Source organism: Nothobranchius furzeri, chromosome 12 (genome assembly GCF_043380555.1).
Source record: "Nothobranchius furzeri strain GRZ-AD chromosome 12, NfurGRZ-RIMD1, whole genome shotgun sequence".
NCBI classification, from domain to species: Eukaryota; Metazoa; Chordata; class Actinopteri; order Cyprinodontiformes; family Nothobranchiidae; genus Nothobranchius; species Nothobranchius furzeri.
This window is the reverse complement of record NC_091752.1, coordinates 47,455,148-47,476,198: the sequence shown is the minus strand read 5'-3', so window position 1 is coordinate 47,476,198 and position 21,051 is coordinate 47,455,148. Positions and strand designations below refer to the sequence as shown.

Here is a 21,051-nt window from a genome sequence, read left to right as displayed (position 1 = left end):
TTATTATTAAATGTTTGGTTAAGGGACGCATTGCTAATTCTATGGCGTTAGCTATAACGCCCCTGAGGACCTTGTACATCTAGGCCGTACCACCGTTAACTGGCGGTTTGAGCCGTTAACTCCTGGGAATCCCATATGCCCTACCGCCGTTAACTGGCGGTTTGAGCCGTTAACTCCTATATGCCCTACCACCGTTAACTGGTAGTTTGAGATGTTAACTCCTGGGATCTAACGTCTAGCAGCCCACTGCTGTCACCTCGGTTGCTGTAATTAGCTTTTTGAATTTAATAATTTACTGAATTTAATCTCATTCACTCACCAACGCGCTCCAACGGTTCCCTCCTACAGAGGATTGGTTCACTCTGTCGTCTCCACACAAATCTATAAGAATGGAATTAATTTGATAAGCTATTTAAGTTTCCTTTTTTTTTTTAAGTTGCATCGTTAGCTTTTTCTCTTCTTTTTTCTTTACTCACCGCGTTGGTTCCAAGTTCCTAGCTCTTATTAGAAGGAGTCAAGTCCGCCTCTCCCTCTATCTATGCGGCACCCAAATCAGGGTTCTTCACGGCCTCGACCGTTGTTTTTTCTCTCTCTCTCTCTCTCTAACCGCTCAGTCTTTGCTTTCTGTATCTGCGTGCTGCACAGCCGTTTGTCTCTCCTCTCGCTCAGCTGCGTCGCACGGTTTTATTTCGCGGAGGCGGGACTTATTCCTCTCAGCCAATGAAATTTCAGATTCCCACCTGGACCAATAGTATACAGCTTTCCTCTTCTGTTTCTGTTAGTGATGTTCAAGATTCTTGTTTTAACCGATGTTTAATATTAAACTCGTTATTTTAGTTATTCACCCTTCCAATAATTCATTATGAAATTATCTATTAGTTAATTAGATATCTATTAATTAGTATTGTTAATTTCCTTAATTTATATTTTATATTTTATCTAAATTGAGGATGGATCATATTAGTAAGCCAATTAGTTAATACCTCATTAAGGTTCTAGCTTCTGGGTTACATCAGCAAGTGAGAAAGCGCAGAGGAGGAGGAACAAGGACCTTTGATGTTCCCAAAGACTCCAAGAAAGCTGACTTATTACAGTATGCCAAGGATCTTTTCTTTCCAAATGGAAAAAGCAGATTTGGAAGATGGGATGTGTTCAGATGTGATGTATTAGACTATCAGGAAGAGGCTGTACTTGATGACGACATCTCAGTTGGGGAGCTCTACTCAATACTTAAAATGGGAATGTTGAGATTTTACTTGTGCACAAGAAGACTTTCTTATGAAGATGAAGGTGAAGAAGATGAAGTTAGTGATAGAGGGGAAACATGTGAAAATGTGACACAACTGACTGACTCACATCAAGAAGATGAGGAAGCTTCTCAGACTGTTGTGATCTTGTCATCAGATTTCAGGAATTCTGGTGAAGAAGCATCATCAGACACATCTGAGGTAATGATTGGTCCCTACCTTGGAGAACCTCTGGCTTGTCACCTTGATGACACATTAATAGGTGAAGCAAACCTGCAGTTAGAAGGAGATGATCTGGTCATCACATCCATTACATTTCCTCCAGCAAGCACTCCAGGCAGTTATACAGATACACCTATAAGCAATGAAGCAATGAGTTCTTCTGCATCATATGAAGTAGTCTGTGTCACCATCAAAATCCACAGGGTTAACATTCTGGAGGAGATGATCAACCAGTTAAAAGATACAGCACTCCTGAGACACCCATTAAAATACACCTACATTGATGAAAAAGGAGCAGATGCAGATGGTGTATCAAGAGATGTGTATGCTACATTTTGGGCAGAGTTTGTTGACAACACAGCTGAAGGAGAGGAGTTCAGAGTGCCATCACTGTCTCCTAAATGGCAGGAGGAAGAATGGAAGTCCATCTGTAGAATTTTACTGAAGGGATTTCAAGACCATGGATATTTCCCTTGTCGCCTTGCCCGTTTTCACAGTGGCACTTATCTTTGGTGAAAATCAAGTTACAGATGATATGTTGTTTGAAAATCTCCTCTTATACCTAAGCCAATCAGATCGGGATTTAATAACAAGAGCTCTAAAGGAAGGTCTTTCAGAAGAAGACAGGGATGAACGTCTGGATCTCATGGATCGCCTGGATGTATCAGTCATCCCAACGCAAAAAAACTTAAAAAGCATTCTTCGGAAAGTTGCTCACAAGCAGTTGATCCAAAAACCATCTTATGCCATGGAGAAAATTTCATTAGTTGCATGTCACTTTCTAAAAGAAGCTTTCCAAAGCCCACAACATGTCCTACAAATGTATGAAGATAAAAAGCCAACAACAAGAAAGCTTTTGAAGTTGCTCACTGCATCTCCCATCTCTGAAGCCGAGAAGCAGAGTTTCAGATTTCTGCAGCAGTACATCAGAGGACTTGATGATGCAGGCCTCAGAAAGATGTTCCGGTTTGTTACTGGGTCAGATGTCATCTGTGTTCAGAAAATTCAAGTGCTGTTCACACCTGTGGATGGACTGGCACGACGCCCTGTGGCACACACGTGTGGCCCCGTTCTGGAAGTACCATGGACATACACGTCCTACCCAGAACTACGAAATGAACTGGATAACATTTTGGCAGCCAAAAACTGTTATGAGTTTAGCATAGCTTAAGGTCTCTCATGTTTAAAACCCTAGAAACAAAGAGTTGAAGAAACAACATGGTGCTAATGTGTTTGTTAAGCCCCCCTCCGCAGTGAAGACATTATGAAAAATGAAAGCTAAAATTTCAGGAGATGTTTTATTAGTAACCAAAAAGGCTTTTGAATATATTTGAGTCTCTTGGAGGGTATGCCACATATTCTCCATCATCAAAATGTACATTTCAGTTTACAGTTTAATACATTAAAGCTTTACTGCTCGAAATGAAGCATGTTCAATCCATTCATACACTATGAAAGTTGGACAGTGTTTATAATGATAATGTTTTCATGATCTGACAAGGTTTCAACAGGTCTGTTTTATAAAGATGTCTGTTACAGCTCACGTTTTTTAGTAATGATTCAAGCATTACTATTGATTATTTTCAGGAGTTTTTTTTTTACTGTGTGCCAGTTATTTGATTTAGAACATATGTTCAGGAAGTTCTTAACAAATTTGCATGTCAGTCTGTGGATTGATGCAAAAGTTGACTGGAATAAGATTCACAGAAGATAGCCATTGGCAAAGTTAATTATGTAGCTTCTCAAGAGTGCATTTTTTCTTCTTGAATTCAAATAAAAGGAAGGTTAATATCTAACAACGTTTGTTTATTGTTCAATAATTCTGAATCGTAACATTAACTGTTCAAAAGTTGATAGCAGTTTTATATATGTTTATTGAATCTGAAACACAGAAGTCATGAATATCAACTGTCATGTTCAGAAATTAAAAAAATGGTTACTCATCAATCTGAAAATAGAAATCAGATATAGCAGAAATGAAGTCATTAAAATGTTTTGAGAAGACGAAAGGTTAAGGTTCTTCAGTGCCTTTTTCCATTGCCACTGATTGATTAATTAATTTATTTTTGACTATTCAATTACTTCAAAGTTGTAATTTGCATTAATAAACATAGGCGGCAAAGGCTTTTGATAAAAGGAAACAAAACCAAGGAAATTCCCATGACTGTTTCGGAAAATCATATAAAAATGAACTATATTGTTTATATAAAGCTGTGAAAAGACAGATTTGAAAAGATAACATCCCAAAATCAATCAGATTACCTTTAGTTTTAAAATCTAACTTCAGAAAATAACATTCTCTTGTTTTTTCAAAAAAGGAAACAGATAACATATCTTTCTCTAAATTTGAATTCTAGTTGTATCATTTACTATAGGACAAAAAGTATCAAAGAAACTAAACACAGGTGGTGATCACATGGACATTTGATCACCAATGATATCAATATGGTATAAATATATGCAAATATGTTGCAATACTTCCATACATTCCAAATGTTTTTTGAAGTTTATAAGTCCTTCAGTATGTAGGCTCTCAGGAAGAGATACAGTTCAATGGCTTCATCTGCTGTGCTTGGTGGAAGTTAGAAGTTCTCTGACATTAAAAGGCAACACAGGCTGAATACTGTTTCATCGCAGGTATATGGTCCTCTCATTTGGCATTCTTCTTTACATGCATCCACTGCCTCCTGAGAAACCTCTCTCAGATGATCATGTCCTCCAAAAAGATGTGGAATGGTGTACATAAGAATTGGACGTCCACTTGGAGCAATTGCATGTCTGCTTCTGCGGATAATATGGGTGTTCCACAAATGCACAACTTGCTGCAGCTCCTCCTGTAAAATATTAGCAATTTAAAAGATCCACTATCAGTAAAATATCAAGATTTTTGGTTTAGCATTTTAACCCACAAGCATCACATGCAGCCAGTCAGGGAAACAATCAGATTTTATGAAAAAAATGTACTCATAATTACGAATAACAGTGGCGCGAGCAAAATGGAGTTGTCAACAATGGAAGCTTTTTTAAGTATGACCAGAACATTACCACAATAAGCCTGGTCTTGTACACACACACACACACACACACACACATGCTTAGCGGGTAAATACAGGCGTGGTGGCCTACCTCAATGATGTTCAGGCAGGTAAACAATATGAGCTGCTTGTCCAAGAAGCATCCAGAGAAACAGTCTTTGTCCTTTAGTTCCTGGAGACGATTCATCCAGTGCTGAGCGTGGTGCCGTCTCAGAAACGCCCACCAGCCTTCAATTCGCTGATTGTGATTGCTGGACCCAGTGATAAAACTGTTTCTGACATTTTGATCCTGAGTCCATCGCAGGAATCTCTGCATCTCAGCCATTATGACATTTTCTGTTCCTAAATCAGAGCGAATCCTTGCAGCTGTGCCCATCCTCTTCTCAACTTCTGTGATGAAATAACCTGCGATGACTTTGGGGTCGTTGTTTGTTGAATAGGCATGAAGCCAAATCATTACTCTTGAAAAGCCATCAATCCCTCCATTTATGCAGATTCCAAATGGTTTTAGTTTGTCATAGGAGTCAACATGCCACATGAAATTCGGTCCAGGATTAACATACGTGCGGCGCGTTAGGCGATTTCTGCGTCTTTGCGCAACCCCATGAGGGTCAATATATTTCAGTAAATGTCTCACAGTGCTCTGCGTGACAACATAACCCGCCTGAATGCAGTTCAGGTGGTGTAGTTTGTATCCATGAAGCCTCCCGTACCCCTGCAGTTGATCTATGAGAAATGCAGCAACCTCCAGCGGGTCGGAGTCATTCTTCCTCCTGTACAGCCCCATGCGTTTTAAGTTCCTTCTCAGCGTCCGCATGCTTATTTCAATACCGTCCAAGCTGCTCATCAAGAGCAACATCTCTCCGTGCCTCAATCCAAGCATGAAATAGAATTTAATGAGTTCCAATAGACGAGACATTTTCTCACTCACTCAAAACGTGTTATTTATATATATTGTACAAACGTGATAATTATATTGTACGACCATGATAATTATATTGTACGAATGTGATAATTATATTGTACGAATGTCATAATTATATTGTATGAACATGATATTTATATTGTACAAACGTGAAAGTTATATTGTACAAACGTGATAATTATATTGTACAAATGTGAAAGTTATATTGTTAGAACAATAAGTTATATTGTTAGAACAATAAAGTTAATATGTTATAACGTGATATCGCTCCAATTTTATTTTGCGTAGGGTGGCAGCTCTACGCTGCCGTAGATATTTCATATGGATGTCCACAAATATTTTTTTAAGTATATTTTTCTGAAGGTCTTCCAGCTCTACATTTGAAACTACCTCTAATAAATGTATGCTATACTAAATATGACATTTCCTTACGTGTTTTACTTTATTGTTTGATTCATGCATCAGGACATTGTTTTTAATGTCTCCGCTCAAAGATGTGTTCAGATTCAGATGCAGCAGCCCCCTGTCCGCATGTAAGAAAAAAACATAAACTAAACGGTGCTTTGCGGATCGATGAGCCGACTGTTTCCACTACACTCTCGAAGGATTCAGGATACAGACGGCGGAACGGTCGGAAGGATTCTGTGTCAGCAAAGTGCATCTCTTTGGGTAGATAGGCATAAAATCCTAGACTGCTCCGTCTTTGCAGCCACCCTAGACATACTTTCTGAAACTTGAAATGACGTTCGCGGCGACGCATCAACAATAAAACAACTAGAAGCATTTCCCCTATTTACAGCTCTCTCGCCGTTTGTTTATTTTTTCACATGCAGACAGGGTGCTGCCATGTTGGAATCATGTGAGCAGAGAACGCGTGTGTTTGGCCAGTAGAATATTTCAGAAACTGATGTGCGCAAACAAATAAAAAACAGGTTTTATTTTCATACAGTTCTTCTAGCAGTAATCTCAAATGCATTCCTCCAAATAGCATGCCACGCATGCCGAACTTTAGCTTACCTGTCGAGCAGAAAACAGGCAACCGCAGCTTCTGTGGACAGCCCAACCGTCTTTCAGCGAACGCCAACGTTGAAAAGAGTCTCCTAAAAACACTCTGGTCTTATTTCTCACTTCAGAGGCCTTTCTCTTCTTTTCGTAGACTTCGAAGACACCTTTTCTCTTGCGACTCTCAGCCATTTTCAAAAGAACCCGTTGAGATAAAAGTGTGCAACACGTTGAGAAAGAGTGCTAATGCGCAAGGAGAAAACTGACCCAGGGGAGAGCACGTACGACGGACTCACGCTCGCCAGAATGATTGACAGTTATGCAGACCAATGGTTGACGTGATCCACCCGGAAATAAAAGATCAGTTGCTATACCTTTAAGCACTGTTATCGAATATCGCAGGTTTTCCTAATATCGTGCAGCCCTATCTCAGACACAAATTTATCATCCAGCATGTTGTTCAGAAATGTTTCAGCCTTTCTCTGCGTGCATTCACGAAGGAAAGTAATGATTTCTTTCCTCAGTTCACAGACTCTCATGAGTGCATTTCCCTGGCTTAACCGCCTCACATTGTTTTGCAAAAGTAGGTCAGCATGCTCAGCTGACATATCAACAAGAAGTTTGCGAAACAGTCTGTGAGTGCGTTTACATGCAGCCAGTAACCCTTTTAAAACCCGAATATTCACAATAACCCGGTTCCGCAGGTCCTTGTAAACACCACCAAAACCCCGGATATGCTCATAACCGGGTTTTTAAGAACCCGGTTACTACACCTGGGGTAACCCTTTTCTAACCCGAATGTTTGGTCGTGTAAACGCATATCGGGATATCCCCATCAAAGCGTTCTGCGCATGCTCTGTTCGCAAGGAATCTTGGTCTTTTGAGTAGCGAGATGTCTTGTATGCGTCAGAACACCGGAAGTAAACAACAAGTTGGGAGCAACATGGCGAGTCGCGGCACAGCACCACACTTTGAGTGACGAGGAAACTAAAGCACAAACAAGCGCGGCCGCTATCTCTTCCGAACTGGGAAACATGTTGTTGTTTTCATGGATACTGGAACAAGAAGAACAGGAAATGACGCATATTGCGTCTGGACATAGTCCATACGTCCTGACGCTACCCCAACATCTGCATTTACATCGGGTTATGCAAGTTAGAGGTAACTCTTTCTATTTATGCTTGTAAACGGGTTATTCTGATCAACTCAGAAACCCGAATACCGACCTTAACCTGATCATAACCCGGATATTGGCTGCATGTAAACGTAGTCTGTGTTAGAGACCAGATGTTGATCTGATAAAGTTAATTGTAGCCATGACAGAATCCATTGTTTTTCAACTCACCACTTAATTGTACTCAAATGACACTCAGGTGGAGGAGACAGTGCAGCGACTTCATTTTTGGCGCAAGTGCAGACAGCCATGCAGACAATCCTTTGATCTTCCCTGCCATCGAAGGTGCACCATCTGTAACAAGCAGGTTAATACACTCCAAGTCCAGTCCATTCTCTCAAAAAAAAATCCACAATCTTCTGGAAGAATATTTCTCCTGTTGTATGCCCTTCAAGTGGTATTAATCCCAATATGTCCTCTTTGAAACAGTGACCATCACAAAAACGCTCAAACATACAAAGTTAAGCAACATCCGAGTTGTCCGTTGATTCATCCACAGCGAGGGATATGAAATCAGCCTTCCTCAGTTGATCAAGAAGAGTGTCAAAAACATCCGTGGCTAAAGCATCCACTCTTCTCGCAGTGGTTGTATTGGACAGTGGAATTGATTTAATTGAAGTTATAACTTGCTCTTTCACTTTTTCATCCGTCACCACTTCATCAACAGCAGTTTGTATGCATTCTTTCACTGTTTCAGCATCTGTAAATGGTCTTTTATTTTTAGTCAATAGCCATGCGATTCGCAGAGATGCTGTTGTAGCTTTCTGCTGCAACGTGCAGGTTCGGGTGAAATGCACACAACTTCGCTGATAGTTTTGGCTCAGTGTCTTTATTTTTATCTGTCGAGCCTCTGAGCCTGGTGGATATTCATTGTCAAAGTTAGCGTGACTCATCTTGAAGTGCTTTTGCACGTTGTATTCTTTATTTACCGAGCAAATGACGAGACAGACAAGGCACATGGGTTTCCCTTCAGCATTTTGAATGTGTGCATACTTATCAGTCCACTTGTTGTTAAATCTTCTATTTTCAGTGTCAATTTTACGTCTCTTCTCTATTGAATGTGACATGTTTTTTCCAAGAAACTGCTGTTAGAAATCGTCATATACTTTCTATCAGGAGCTGCGCAACTTGTTTTCAAACCTGCCGTTTACAGGCACTGAAGAGCATAACAGTGTCACGCCCCAAAACGTGCCATAAAATGTCGCAAAATGGTGTAAACTGCCGCGATTAAGGTTTAGCCATCGGCTGCAAATAACTGCGACACTGCTACTTAAAAAACTATTTATCAAGAATTATGAAGACAATGGGCCGGTCCAAAATGCTTGATGGGCCGGTGCTGGCCCTTGGGCCACCTATTGACAGTGTTGGGCAAGTTACTTCAAAACTGTAATGCATTATTTATTACTTGTTACCCTCATTTTAAAGTGATTCATTACATTACAATATTACTGATTTTAAAATGTAAGGCATTACACTACTTTTGCATTACTTTAAGTTACTTTCAACAAAACAACTTCAGTATGAGTTTGGTAATCTGATGCCTGGTGAACTCATGACACATCCGGTGGAAGGTGATGTGGTGTCTGAGCTAGGATTGCTGTTAAAAACAGTTCTTTAGAAGGATTGTTTATGTAATAAATGCAACAACAATCTGTACTCTCAGCACGCTGCCATCTTAGATTAACTGAGCGGCGAGTGAGGTGGTGGGGGCTCCAAGTCTATTTAGCCTTGGTCCCCAAATGCCTTGATATGGCCCTGGATGTGGGACTGACTTCTGGTGTGATCTGATTCTATCACATGTATAAATATTAAATGCTTATTTATTATTGCTTTTCACTGGTGAAAATGTGTATTGGAGATAAAACCACCTTATTTCTTTTCAAGCACTTTGTTTTGTTTTCTTGATTTTATTTGAATAATTTCCTGCCCTTTCTCTCTCTAACCGTCCTGCTGCATGTTCTCTCCGTCTTCCAGAAAACCCGTTTCCTAGATTTCCTACTTTCTAACTAATCAGCCAAAGGGATCTCCACGTGTGCGGCGCTCCAGCAGCAATGAGTTGAAATCACCGAAGCCCAGATTAAATCAGCTGAGGCAAAGCACGTCAGAAAAGAACACAGGATTTTAAGGTTGCTGTAATCAAACCTTCACTTAAGAACATGCGCTGATATGAACGATCGCAGGTGAATTATTTTGTTTTAGTGGAGCGATTTTGTGAATGTTACAGCGGCCGCGCGCAGGATGCAGCTGGAGTAGTTGAGCCGGTACCGCTATGTCCTCTCTGCCCGCAAAGCTGAGTCCATAAATGACGTAATATATGCAGATACTGGAACTTTTTTCGGGTTTCCCGCAATTTGAATTTTTAAGGAACGCAGCTTGATTCTGGGTTTAAAAATGCATTGTAATTACCGCGTTACTGACAATTGTACCGAGTAAATATTACCATTTTCTTTCCCTGTAATGCCTTACATTACCACATTACAGCAAAAAGCAATGCATTACAGTAATTAATTACTTTTGTACTGCGTTCCTCCCAACACTCCCTATTGAATACAGATGGCTTAGAGACTAAAGCAAGCTAGTTGCTAGCTTATGTGGCTTGACTAGTTATATCAATACAAAGTCATCTTGTTTCTCGTTTTAAATTATATTAATAATTTTAAAATATCTATTTATTGCCCAGTCCTAGTTGTAGCCTATACTACACTGCTTACATTATTTCAGAATTCAGAATTTAATTTCACTATGTAAAAAAAAATAAATACAGTCAATTGTAGAAAGCCTCTTTCTAAGATGAATAATAAAGCATCATTGGAATAATTTAATTTCTAACCAATGAGTAGACCAATAGAGATGTCAAATATTTACATTTCTACACTTAACTTACCTTGACATTTCTTGATGAACTGTAGACCGAGGGATAGTCTGTTGAGGTGTTGTCGCTGGTGTTGTGCGCTGTGGCACAGTTGGTGTTTGTTGCGGGCCCTCTGCTTGTAGATGAGCATTCAGTAAATCCATAAGGTTTCTCGCAACTTCTCAGATGGAACCAGTCTAAAGAAATAAAACAAAAAACACAGAAAAAGTTGTATTTGGGTATACAGCAAATAAGAAATACCTACAAATTGAAAAAAAAATGTAAATGGCTTGCACATTTATTGAAATTTATCAAGTCCAAGACCTACAAAGCACTTTACACAACAGTCACACCCTTTTCAGATGCTTATGGTGGTGATAAGCCAGATAGTAGCTACAGCTGCCTGCTGAACACTGGCACCACCGGTCCCTACGACCAACAACAGCAGGCAAAGTTGGTTAAGTGTCTTGCCCAAGAACACAACAGCAGCACTCTCTGGTTGGAGCCGGGATGGAACCTGCTCATCAGCTCATCTCACACACCTGCTTCCCCTACTATATATTCACCAGTAAACCACCAGTTCCCTGCCAGATTATTTACAGCCCTGCCAGTAAATTCTCCAGCGATTCACCCTGCCTGATTTCTGCCTCCGGACCTTTTTTTCTCCTTGCACGCTGCCTGCCATTTCGACCTTCACCTGTCCCCGACTCTGTCTCCAGCCTCGCCCTCCTGGTAACTCTGCTGCAAATAAAGACTTTTTTAAATCTATTTTCACTGTGTTTGGCGTCTTCACGGGTCTTCCTAGTTCAGCTCATGACAATAACCATTAAAAACGAAGGTGGGAATACTAAACAAAAAACATCTACACTAGGTCCAGAGCTAGCATTGGGGACGAGTGATATGTTAGAGTAAAGCTCAAATCTGGTGAGGCCATTTTATAAAAGTTGTAGCTATCGTGAATAACCTAATCCACCTAGCTATGTGCCCCTGTTGTAATATTTAAATGCGAGGAGTCGTAAAAAGTAGCATAACAAAACAATTTAATGGAATAAACTGCAGCTAGTAGCATTGAAAAATAACTTACTTGAGCGTCTTCTTGGTTCTGGTCCATTTTGCTGGTGCAGGTGAAACTCCCGCTCCAGATCAGGGCAGGTTGTAGCCAGGCTGTTAGTGCGCAGATGCGGCAGCCACACAGGAAAATCCACAGAGCGTCAAAACAAGCGCACCCCAAAGAGGTTTGTTCCCACCCAGTCCCACAAGTTGTTCTGTTGGCTGAGCAGTTGCTATGAGATTGTACTTCCAAGTTTTGAGCAAGAGCAGACAAAATCCGTGAGAGCAGGGGACAGACTTGTGGGAGGAGTTTTGATCCGTGCAGAGAAAAAGCTGTCACCTGAGAAGACATTACCAGTGTAAGAAGGTTAAATCTGAGCACAGAAACAAAGATTTGAAGGACAACAGAGTGAATTTGAAAGAGAGCAGACATTTTGAGTGCAAGCATTACAAGTTTTGAGAGCAATAATATAAAATCTTATTCTCAAATGAAAAAGTTGGTCTCTTGATATGAAATTCTGCTCTCAAAATGAAAGTTTGTGCTCAATTTCTGGCATTTTAATTCTTCCACACCTCCAGAGTGCCAAAACTCCCAACAGCCGAGCGAGCAGAATCAGGAACCGAGCGCGCAGAAAGGCTGCCACGCGCATGTTTTCCTCTGCCGTGTGCTCGCTGGCCAATGCGCGCACGCAGGTTTGTCACTTGTGCACATCCTTGTGCGCTCACAGACACAGTTTGCTCCCTTACACTATGCCTCTCAGAAATCAAATCATGGTTCACCTCTAATTTCCTCAAACTCAACGGCAATAAAACTGAACTTCTTCTAGTTGGAACTAAATCCACCATCTCAAAATCTGACAGCTTTTCTTTAACTATTGACAGCGCCATAGTCTCCCCCTCACCTCACGTCAAGAGTCTGGGTGTCATCCTCGACAGCTCACTTTCTTTTCAAGCACACATTAATAACATAATTCGGTCAGCATACTTCCATCTACGCTCCATAAACCGTCTTCGCCCCTCCCTTACCCCTCACACTGCCGCCATTCTCGTCCACAGCCTCGTCACCTCCCGTCTCGACTATTGCAATTCACTTCTTTATGGTCTCCCCAACAAACTCCTTCATAAACTGCAACTGGTCCAGAATTCAGCAGCCCGTATTATCACCAGAACCCCTTCCTTTCACCACATCACCCCGGTTCTCCAACAGCTTCACTGGCTCCCAGTTAAATTCAGGTCCATCTTCAAAATTCTCCTCCATACCTTCAAAGCAATCCACAACCTCTCTCCTCCATATATCTCAGACCTTATAAGTATTCACACCCCATCCCGTTCTCTCAGATCTTCTTCTTCCATCCATCTTGCGGTTCCTTCTGCCCGTCTCGCTACCATGGGAAGCAGAGCTTTCAGCCGCTCTGCTCCTCGTCTCTGGAACTCACTTCCCCCTGACATCAGGAACATCGACAGTTTTACCCTTTTCAAAACAAAACTCAAAACACATTTGTTTAAATCTGCCTACAACCTCTGATTTTATTGAACTGTTTCTCTCTGTTTTTTTCTTCTTGTTTGGGTTTTATTATTGTTTTATTGTATTTTATTACGTGTTTTCTGTCAAGTGACCTTGGGTGTTCTGAAAGGTGCTTTTAAATAAAATGTATTATTATTATTATTATTATTATTATTATTATTATTATTATTATAAATAATTAGATGCCAGTTGCGACATTTAAAAAGTATATTATTGACTATCTGCTGGGAGCAGACGTAGGTATAAGATCTGAAATGGTAAAAAAAAAAAAAATTTTTAAATCCTCATCAGCAGGCTTTTTTGAAAGTGGGGGAACACAGCTGCCAATCATAAATTTTGCCGGGGACATGTCCCCGGCGTCCCTGGATAAAATGACGCCTATGGTTGTGACACCTCTGTCCACACGGGTTTTTCAGGGTTAAGTTCTTTAAACACGGGAAAGGTTTTTTCACCTTGCTGACACTTTCCATCACTTCTGCGATCTCCATCTCCTTATCCGGAGAATAAACAGAGAAGAAAATGACACCGCCATTAGCAATTCTAAGAGATCAAAACTGTCAGCAAGGTAAAAAAAAAAATAAATCTTCCATGTGTAAAACAAAAAAAGGACTTAAAAATGCATTCAGACGAAAAACACAGAAGATTCCATTATATGTTTAGTAGCCACATATCAATTCCATTACACACACACACACACACACACACTCACTCACTCACACACACATACACACACACACACACACACACACACACACACACACACACACACACACACACACACACACAATGCATTGATTCTAGATGAAGTAATGTCAGCTCAGGAATTCCTTGTGATAACAGTTCAGTCTGCTAGTGTAACAGCGCACACCCGCACAGTCACAGGTTCTGGTTTAGTTTTCGCTCATCGTGCTGCAAATGGTCACTAATCTCCATGTTTTTTCACCAGAGCCTGAAGTTTGATGAAGAGGCAGGAAGTCACCGAAAGCCCTTTCAGAATAAAGGTCTGTTTACTCCCACACACAGAAACATGCATGCACACACACACACACACACATGCGCACACATGAACACACACACATACACATGCACGCATACACACAAACACATGCACACACACGCGCACACATGCACGCACACACACACATGCACGCACACACACACTTCATCTGGGATGTCTACCTTCACGAGTACCTCACGTTATTGTGGTTGTGACGTCAGGTGGCCTCTGCTTGACCACCATGTCGTCACAAAAAGGGGGGAATGTAACATGAGGAAATATGGGTTTTCTGTCACAATGGTGGTGCTGGACGCAGCTGGGTCATAGCTGGGTCGCTGAGAACTTTCACCCACAGATTAAGACCTGAACGCCAGCGAGTCTGGGAGGAAACCATAACATCTGCCACCTGCAGTCTACCAGAAGATGTGTTTACATGAGTTGTACCCAGACCAAGTCAAAACATAAAGTTTAAACTTCTTTTTCTTGATTTTAATGTTAAAGTAACCATTATCATTTTGCTCATTATAAATGTGTTTAATCAAATGAATGACTAGTATGCTTTGGGGTAATTATAATGGTTTAATGAATCCATTCTTAAATAATGTTGAGAATGTTTGTTACTGACCTTCACACACACTCAAGCACAAACATTCACACACATCCACACACACCTGCTCACAGTAAACTCCAGACACATTTGATGACGCACGTTTGCTTTGAGAAGAGAAAGGTTTTTGGTAAGTTTCAGTCTTTTGATTTCAGTTCGTGTTGGGCAACGAGAGAGGAAGGACTTGTGAACAACCGCTAACGGGGAACGGAGCCCATGGGCTCAAACCCCCCCCCCCCCCCCCCCCTCTCACGCTGTTTCTGCCACGCCAAGCAGAATAGCTGAATCGCAACTTCTAACGCAGACTCATTACCGAGTCTTTTGATTTCTGAGTGAATTAACTTAAGAAAGCGCGTCGACAAAACGCTTTACCATCAACGTGTACCGAGGGCAACTCTGGACCGGTTCCGTTCGACACCTCGTCTCCTGTCAGCCGCCGGTGTCATCTGGATGAACCAACATCCTCCACGGCCCGGATCCGAAAGAGGGTCCACAAGAATTCGGTGAGACAGAACACGGTGTTTAGCGTTTTGATGCATCTTTTCCAACTAAAACCTAAGTTTATTCAAACCATCACTTTTCACTCAGACACCTGTTTCTTCCTGAAGCAAAATCAGATGCACACAAGCATCCATCGCACCTCATATCAATCTCACAAATCACAACATTCTCAATCTTATAAGTTCACCAGAAGGTCTATTTGAGCAAGAACAGCATATAAACTGTTAAAAGATTGTCCCACAAAGTTGCCAATGTGATTGTTATTTCCTGTTTGTCAATTTTCAAAATCATTAGTTTAATTTGAAGAATTAAAACTTTTAATCCTTCAAACTTGTTTCCTCATTGAACTGAAACACAGACACTCAGATATTATCGGCAGTTTATGGATGAAAACAACCTTTGAGTCTTCTGAACAATATAAAATTTGGTTATTGATTTATTAAAATTAATATTCCGAATTAATACGTAGCATGGTTCCTCTTTCATAAAAGAGCATAAATCCATAACGCTACAGTGAAATCAACATATGTGGCAGTTGGCAGTATTATGCCCCCCAAGAAGGTGAAGCAACAATCCAAAGAAAACAAAAACGACGACGAACTTCAGTACGTGGGACAAGGAGACATGGCAGGTGCGCATGGTGACAGAAAAGAAATATCGGAGTTGATACGCTCTGTCATAAAGGAAGAGATCAGCGTTGTGGTTAATAAACTGAACGCGATTATGGATGATATTTCTACTTGTGTGAGAAGACTGGGTGATGTGGAGGAGACTTTACCTAAACTGGACAGTCGGATGTCAAAGTTGGAGTCGGACAATGCAAGGCTGAACAAATCCAACGCCGAGCTGAGAGAGAGGACGGAGCGGCTTGAAATGCAGAGCCGCAAATACAACCTTCGTGTGTTCGGATTGTCTGGTGACATTGGAAAAACTAGCCTGACTACTTATATGGACACGCTGTTTAAAGAATTGTTCAGAGGAAAACTTATGCGGGAGCCAGAAGTGGAGATGGCGCACTGGATTGGACCTAGGAGAGACGCAGTAGGAAGAGCGATGATGGTGCGGCTGCGGAGGCTTACAACAAAGGAGGAGATTATAAAGATGGCCAGAGAAGAACCTGTTTTCCAACTGCGTGGTATGAAGCTGAAGATTTTTCCAGATCTGACCAGTGAAATGGCGAAAAAACGAGCTGGCTTCTGGGAAATAAGGAGTAAGCTGAAGAAGGCTCAGCTGAGACATGGCCTGATTCATCCCGCTACCCTGATTCTGACTTTTAAAGATGAGACAAAAAGGTTCAATAAACCAAGTAAGGCTGAAGCCTACTACAAGACTGTGATTGAACCAGGGAAGAAGGATGGAGAATAATATGGACCAATTAAGAACAGTTTAATGAGTGTGAAGATGGACTGTGAGAATACTGTTTAGGTTATGTGAGGATTATGTTTAATTTTTATATAAGTATTAAATAACATCGCAAGATGGAAATGATAGCCCGCATAATAAGAGTTATAATTTGGTTATTTTTGTTTCTAGAGTTGGCGTGTAAAATGTTTTATTTCATTACAGTGTTTGAGTTTGAGATGAATGACAGTATGAATGTGTTTGGTAAAATTATAAAAATGTTACAGGAAGCTCAGTATGATTTTTGCAGGCAGGAATTTATTCTAGATTTTGGATGACAGATCATGTTTGGTTGCGGGAAAAGGGGTTTAAAATAGCTCATTTGAATGTGTGCAGTTTGAGAAATAAGGTGGCGGTTATTCAAGAAATTTTGCAAAGTTATAATTTACATGTGTTAGCAATATCAGAAACACATTTAGATGACACAATTAATAATGAAGTAGTAGAGGTTAGAGGCTATAATATTTATAGACTATATAGGAATTTGTATGGTGGAGATGTGGACTGTTATGTTCAAAATCACATACCAGTTAGAGTAAGAACAGATTTCATGGTAACTTAAGTTGAGACACTATGGTTAGAACTGCAGATTCCTCATTTAAAAGCTGTCATTATTGGATGCTGTTACAGACCACCAAATGCTCCTATATACCACTTGGATCAGATAGGAGGTATGTTGGATAAGGCATGCGATCTGAGAGAAGAAATTTTTTTCCTAGGTGACTTTAATATAGACTGGAAATCAGGAAATTGTCCATTGAGGAATAAATTGTTTTCATTTACCAACATTTGTAATTTATCACAACTCGTGCAGGCTGATACTAGAACTCAGATGAAAAGTAATGGCAAATTTCCCGCAACTTTGATTGACTTAATTTTTACCAATATGGCAAATTTATGTTCTAAAGCAGTTTCGATTCCAGTGGGCTGTAGCGACCATAATTTAATTGCGGTAACAAGGAAAACAAAGATGCCTAAAAAAGGCCAATTATTTGTGTGCAGACGGATGTTTAAATATTTCAATGAAGATGACTTCATAGAAGATGTGAGGAAAATAAGTTGGACACAGGTTTTAAGTGAAGATGATCAATGCCAAGCAGTAGCAGTTTTCAATGAATAGTTCACAAAGGTGTTAGACAGACATGTTCCTGTGAGAAGGGTATCTGCTCCATGGTTGGATGAAGAATTAAAAGAATATATGAGGCAGAGGGATAAACTTAAAAATGAAGCAGTAAAAACTAATAGTCCAGATAAATGGAAAGAGTATCGTAGATTACGAAACTCTGAAACTAAATTAAATAATCATAAAAAACGGTTGTATTATCAAAAAAAGACTAACTGATGCAAAATCGGATAGTGCAAGATTATGGGGTACATTGAATGAAATGATTGGTAGGCATAATAGGTCAGCTCCAACTTTTTTGGATGTAGGGGGAACTTATCTCACTAAACCAACAGAAATTGCTAATTATTTAAACCAGTTTTTAACTAATAAAATTAAGTTTTTGCGAGATTCTATGGAAAATAGTCGAACCAAAAATATTTCCTATCAACTAATTAAACAAAAAATAATGTTAAATAAAAACTGCCAATTTCAATTTGATAAAGTGACTGAAGACAAGGTTAAGGAGATAATATTAAAAAGTAAAAATAAACCATCTGGCATAGATAATATTGATATAAAATGGTTAAAGTTAGTAGTAGATTTTATTTCATGTCCTATTGTTCATATTATGAATGGATGTTTTAAACAAGGTATTTTCCCATCTCAATGGAAAACAGCAATAATAATACCTTTAATTAAGAACAATAGAGAACCACTGTCTGGTCAAAACAGTCAACCAATAAGTTTGCTACCAGCGTTAAGTAAAATCATGGAAAAAATTGCATATGACCAAATTCAAGATTATTTTGAGGTAAATGAATTGAACACAAAATATCAACATGCTTACAAAACAAATCACTCAACCACTACTGCACTTATTCAAATAACTGATTATTGCTTAGAAAATATCGATAATAATAAGCTAATTGGTTCTATATTTCTTGATTTAAGTGCGGCTTTTGATGTTTTAGATCATGATATTTTATTACAAAAACTTAAACACTATTGATTTCATACATCTGCTCTTAACTGGACTAAAAGTTATCTTACTGACAGAGAGTATCAATTTTATTTCAATGGCAGTTTTTCTGAAAAGGGTCTGATGGAATGTGGTGTTCCACAGGGGAGTTGTTTGGGATCTCTTTTGTTTTCTATTTTTTTGAATGATTTTCCGTGGGTGCTGCAACTACAGCAGTATATGCAGATGACATTACTGTTTTAGCTTCAGCACATACGGAGAGTGCATTGAATGAAATATTAAATAAAGAGTTAAGAACAGTTGAGCAGTGGATAACTGCTAACAAATTAGTGATTAATGCAGGAAAAACTAAATGCATGGTAGTTGGCTCCAAACATACTTTACAGACGATGCCAAAGTTACATTTAACCCTGAGTAACAACTTAATGGAACAACTAGAAGAAGTAAAATTACTGGGACTAATAGTTGATTGTAAATTATCATGGACAAGCCAGATTAATTATGTTTTACGCAAAATGGGGAGAGGTATGGGCATAATTAAATTTTGCTGCAAATTTATACCACAATATTTACTTAAATGCCTTGTTCAATCATTAGTGCTTTCTTGTGTAGATCAAGCATCTATTATTTGGTCCAGTACAAGTGAAAATAATTTGCATAAGCTACAAGTAGCACAAAATAAAGCTGCTCGTATTGTTTTAGGCTGCCCTTACAGAACGAATGTGGGAACCATGCATGAAAAACTTGCTTGGCTTGATTTGAAGAGTAGATTGAAGTATTTCTTGGTAACAACTGTGAGGAAAATAATAATTACAAAAACACCAACAATTATACATAGCAAATTATTGTTTTTTTCAGATAATCATACTTATAATACATGACAGATAAATTAGATGAAATGTGTTTTACCACGCAGTAGAACAAATCAAATTCAACTATCTTTTTACTATAAAGCTATGCTTGCATGGAATGCATTACCTAGATTTTTAATATTTGAGAGTAATAACATTTCTTTTCAGAAGAAACTGAAAATTTTTTTGTTTACACACTTAATTGTAGAGTGACTATGAACTCTGCAACGACGGATTGAGAATCTGGGTTTGAGGTCGAATACTGGATATTGATGAACGATACGAATCAATGGACATGATGTCACCATTCTGTTATATTTTATTTTCAATCTTCATTGGTGTGATTAACTCCTTTCCCGATATTAGTTTATATATGTAATTTTGTTCTAGATATGTGATTTCATCTTGAGCTGCTGGTATTATGTGAATTAGGGATGTGTGTGTGTGTGTGTGTGTGTGTGTGTGTGTGTGTGTGTGTGTGTGTGTGTGTGTGTGTGTGTGTGTGTGTGTGTGTGTTTGTGTGTGTGTGTGTGTGTGTGTGTGTATAGGGTGTTATCTTATGTAAACAATTGTATGAAAATGTATGAGACCCCAGGAAGACTAGCATCTGCACTTAGGCAGAAGCTAATGAGGATCTCAATAAAACGAAACGAAACTCCTGATGTCGGATCAGCATCTTGATGTGGCACACCTGTGAGGTGGGATGGATTATCTCAGCAAAGCACAGGTGCACACTATCACACTTTTAGACCTATTTGTGAACAATGTTTGAGAGAAATGCTAATATTGTTTATCAGGAATGAATTTTAGATCTTTAAGTCCATCAAATGAAAAATTGGAGCAGAAACAAAGGTGTTGCGTTTATATTTTTGTTGAGTATATTTATGTGTATAATTTCTCAAGACAGCTTGAAGTGAGTTAACTTGTAAATACTTTACAGGAGGAAAAATATCTAGATATATATCGTATATCGGAATTCAGCTAAAAGATAAGTCTTTTTTCTTCCAACTGCACTGTTTAGTTAATCTAAAACCGGTCTTGAAGTGACAGCACTTGGTATCTGTCACGGATTTTATCAATATGTTTATCAATAAGCCATTACCTATAGTGAAGAGAGAAGGAGACAATGAGCAGACAAGTCAAACAGTTATAACTGTGGCAAGATGCCGAAGCAAATGCCTCGGACATTTGTTCACAGGCTTTATTTATAGAGAGCGAGAGTCAGAAAGATAAGTGTTGGGGGTGGCAAGAATGTGTATGTGGATGAGTGGTACAAGAATGTGTGTGTGTGGATGAGTAAGTGAGCATGCAGAGAGGCGTATAGCAGTGCATATTACATTCAGTTGTTTGAGTCCATGATCAAGAATTAATAAACATAAATTTTTCCATAACAGTATCTGTCTCTCACACTTTTATTACCTCCCACTTGGATTACGCCAACTCTATCCTTTTTGTTGTCCCTGCTTCGGCTTTTAATCGGCTACAGGTAGTCCAAAATGCTGCTGCCAGATTCTTGACTAATACTAGCAGGTGTAATCACAGCACTCCTGGTTTTTCACATCTGCACTGGCTACCAGTA

The 21,051-nt window shown here is 39.5% G+C and overlaps 2 protein-coding genes across 8 annotated transcripts in view; one reads left to right on the top strand and one right to left on the bottom strand.

Annotated features, from left to right (window-relative positions):
* The window catches only part of ninl (ninein-like), a 100,062-nt gene that overhangs the window by 23,458 nt on the left and 55,553 nt on the right, over window positions 1-21,051 (top strand). For all 7 annotated transcript variants that reach the window (XM_054735122.2, XM_054735119.2, XM_054735118.2 and 4 more), the window contains exon 5: window positions 13,978-14,032. In XM_054735122.2, coding sequence (XP_054591097.2) covers window positions 13,978-14,032 — 55 coding nt within the window. The remainder of the gene's footprint in view (window positions 1-13,977; window positions 14,033-21,051) is intronic.
* On the bottom strand, window positions 4,052-5,321 carry LOC129163359 (uncharacterized). The gene is made up of 2 exons (XM_054740578.2): window positions 4,596-5,321; window positions 4,052-4,303 (listed from the first exon to the last, which is right to left on the bottom strand). The coding sequence occupies exons 1-2, from the start codon at window positions 5,319-5,321 to the stop codon at window positions 4,052-4,054; spliced, it is 978 nt and encodes a 325-aa protein (XP_054596553.2).

What these genes read in the sequence shown, in the direction of transcription:
- LOC129163359 (XM_054740578.2), bottom strand. Translation starts at nt 5,321, where the DNA reads ATGCGGACGCTGAGAAGGAACTTAAAACGCATGGGGCTGTACAGGAGG. An exon ending in CCTGCCTGAACATCATTGAG is followed by an intron (nt 4,304 to 4,595) that starts GTAGGCCACCAC and finishes AATATTTTACAG; the next exon opens with GAGGAGCTGCAGCAAGTTGT.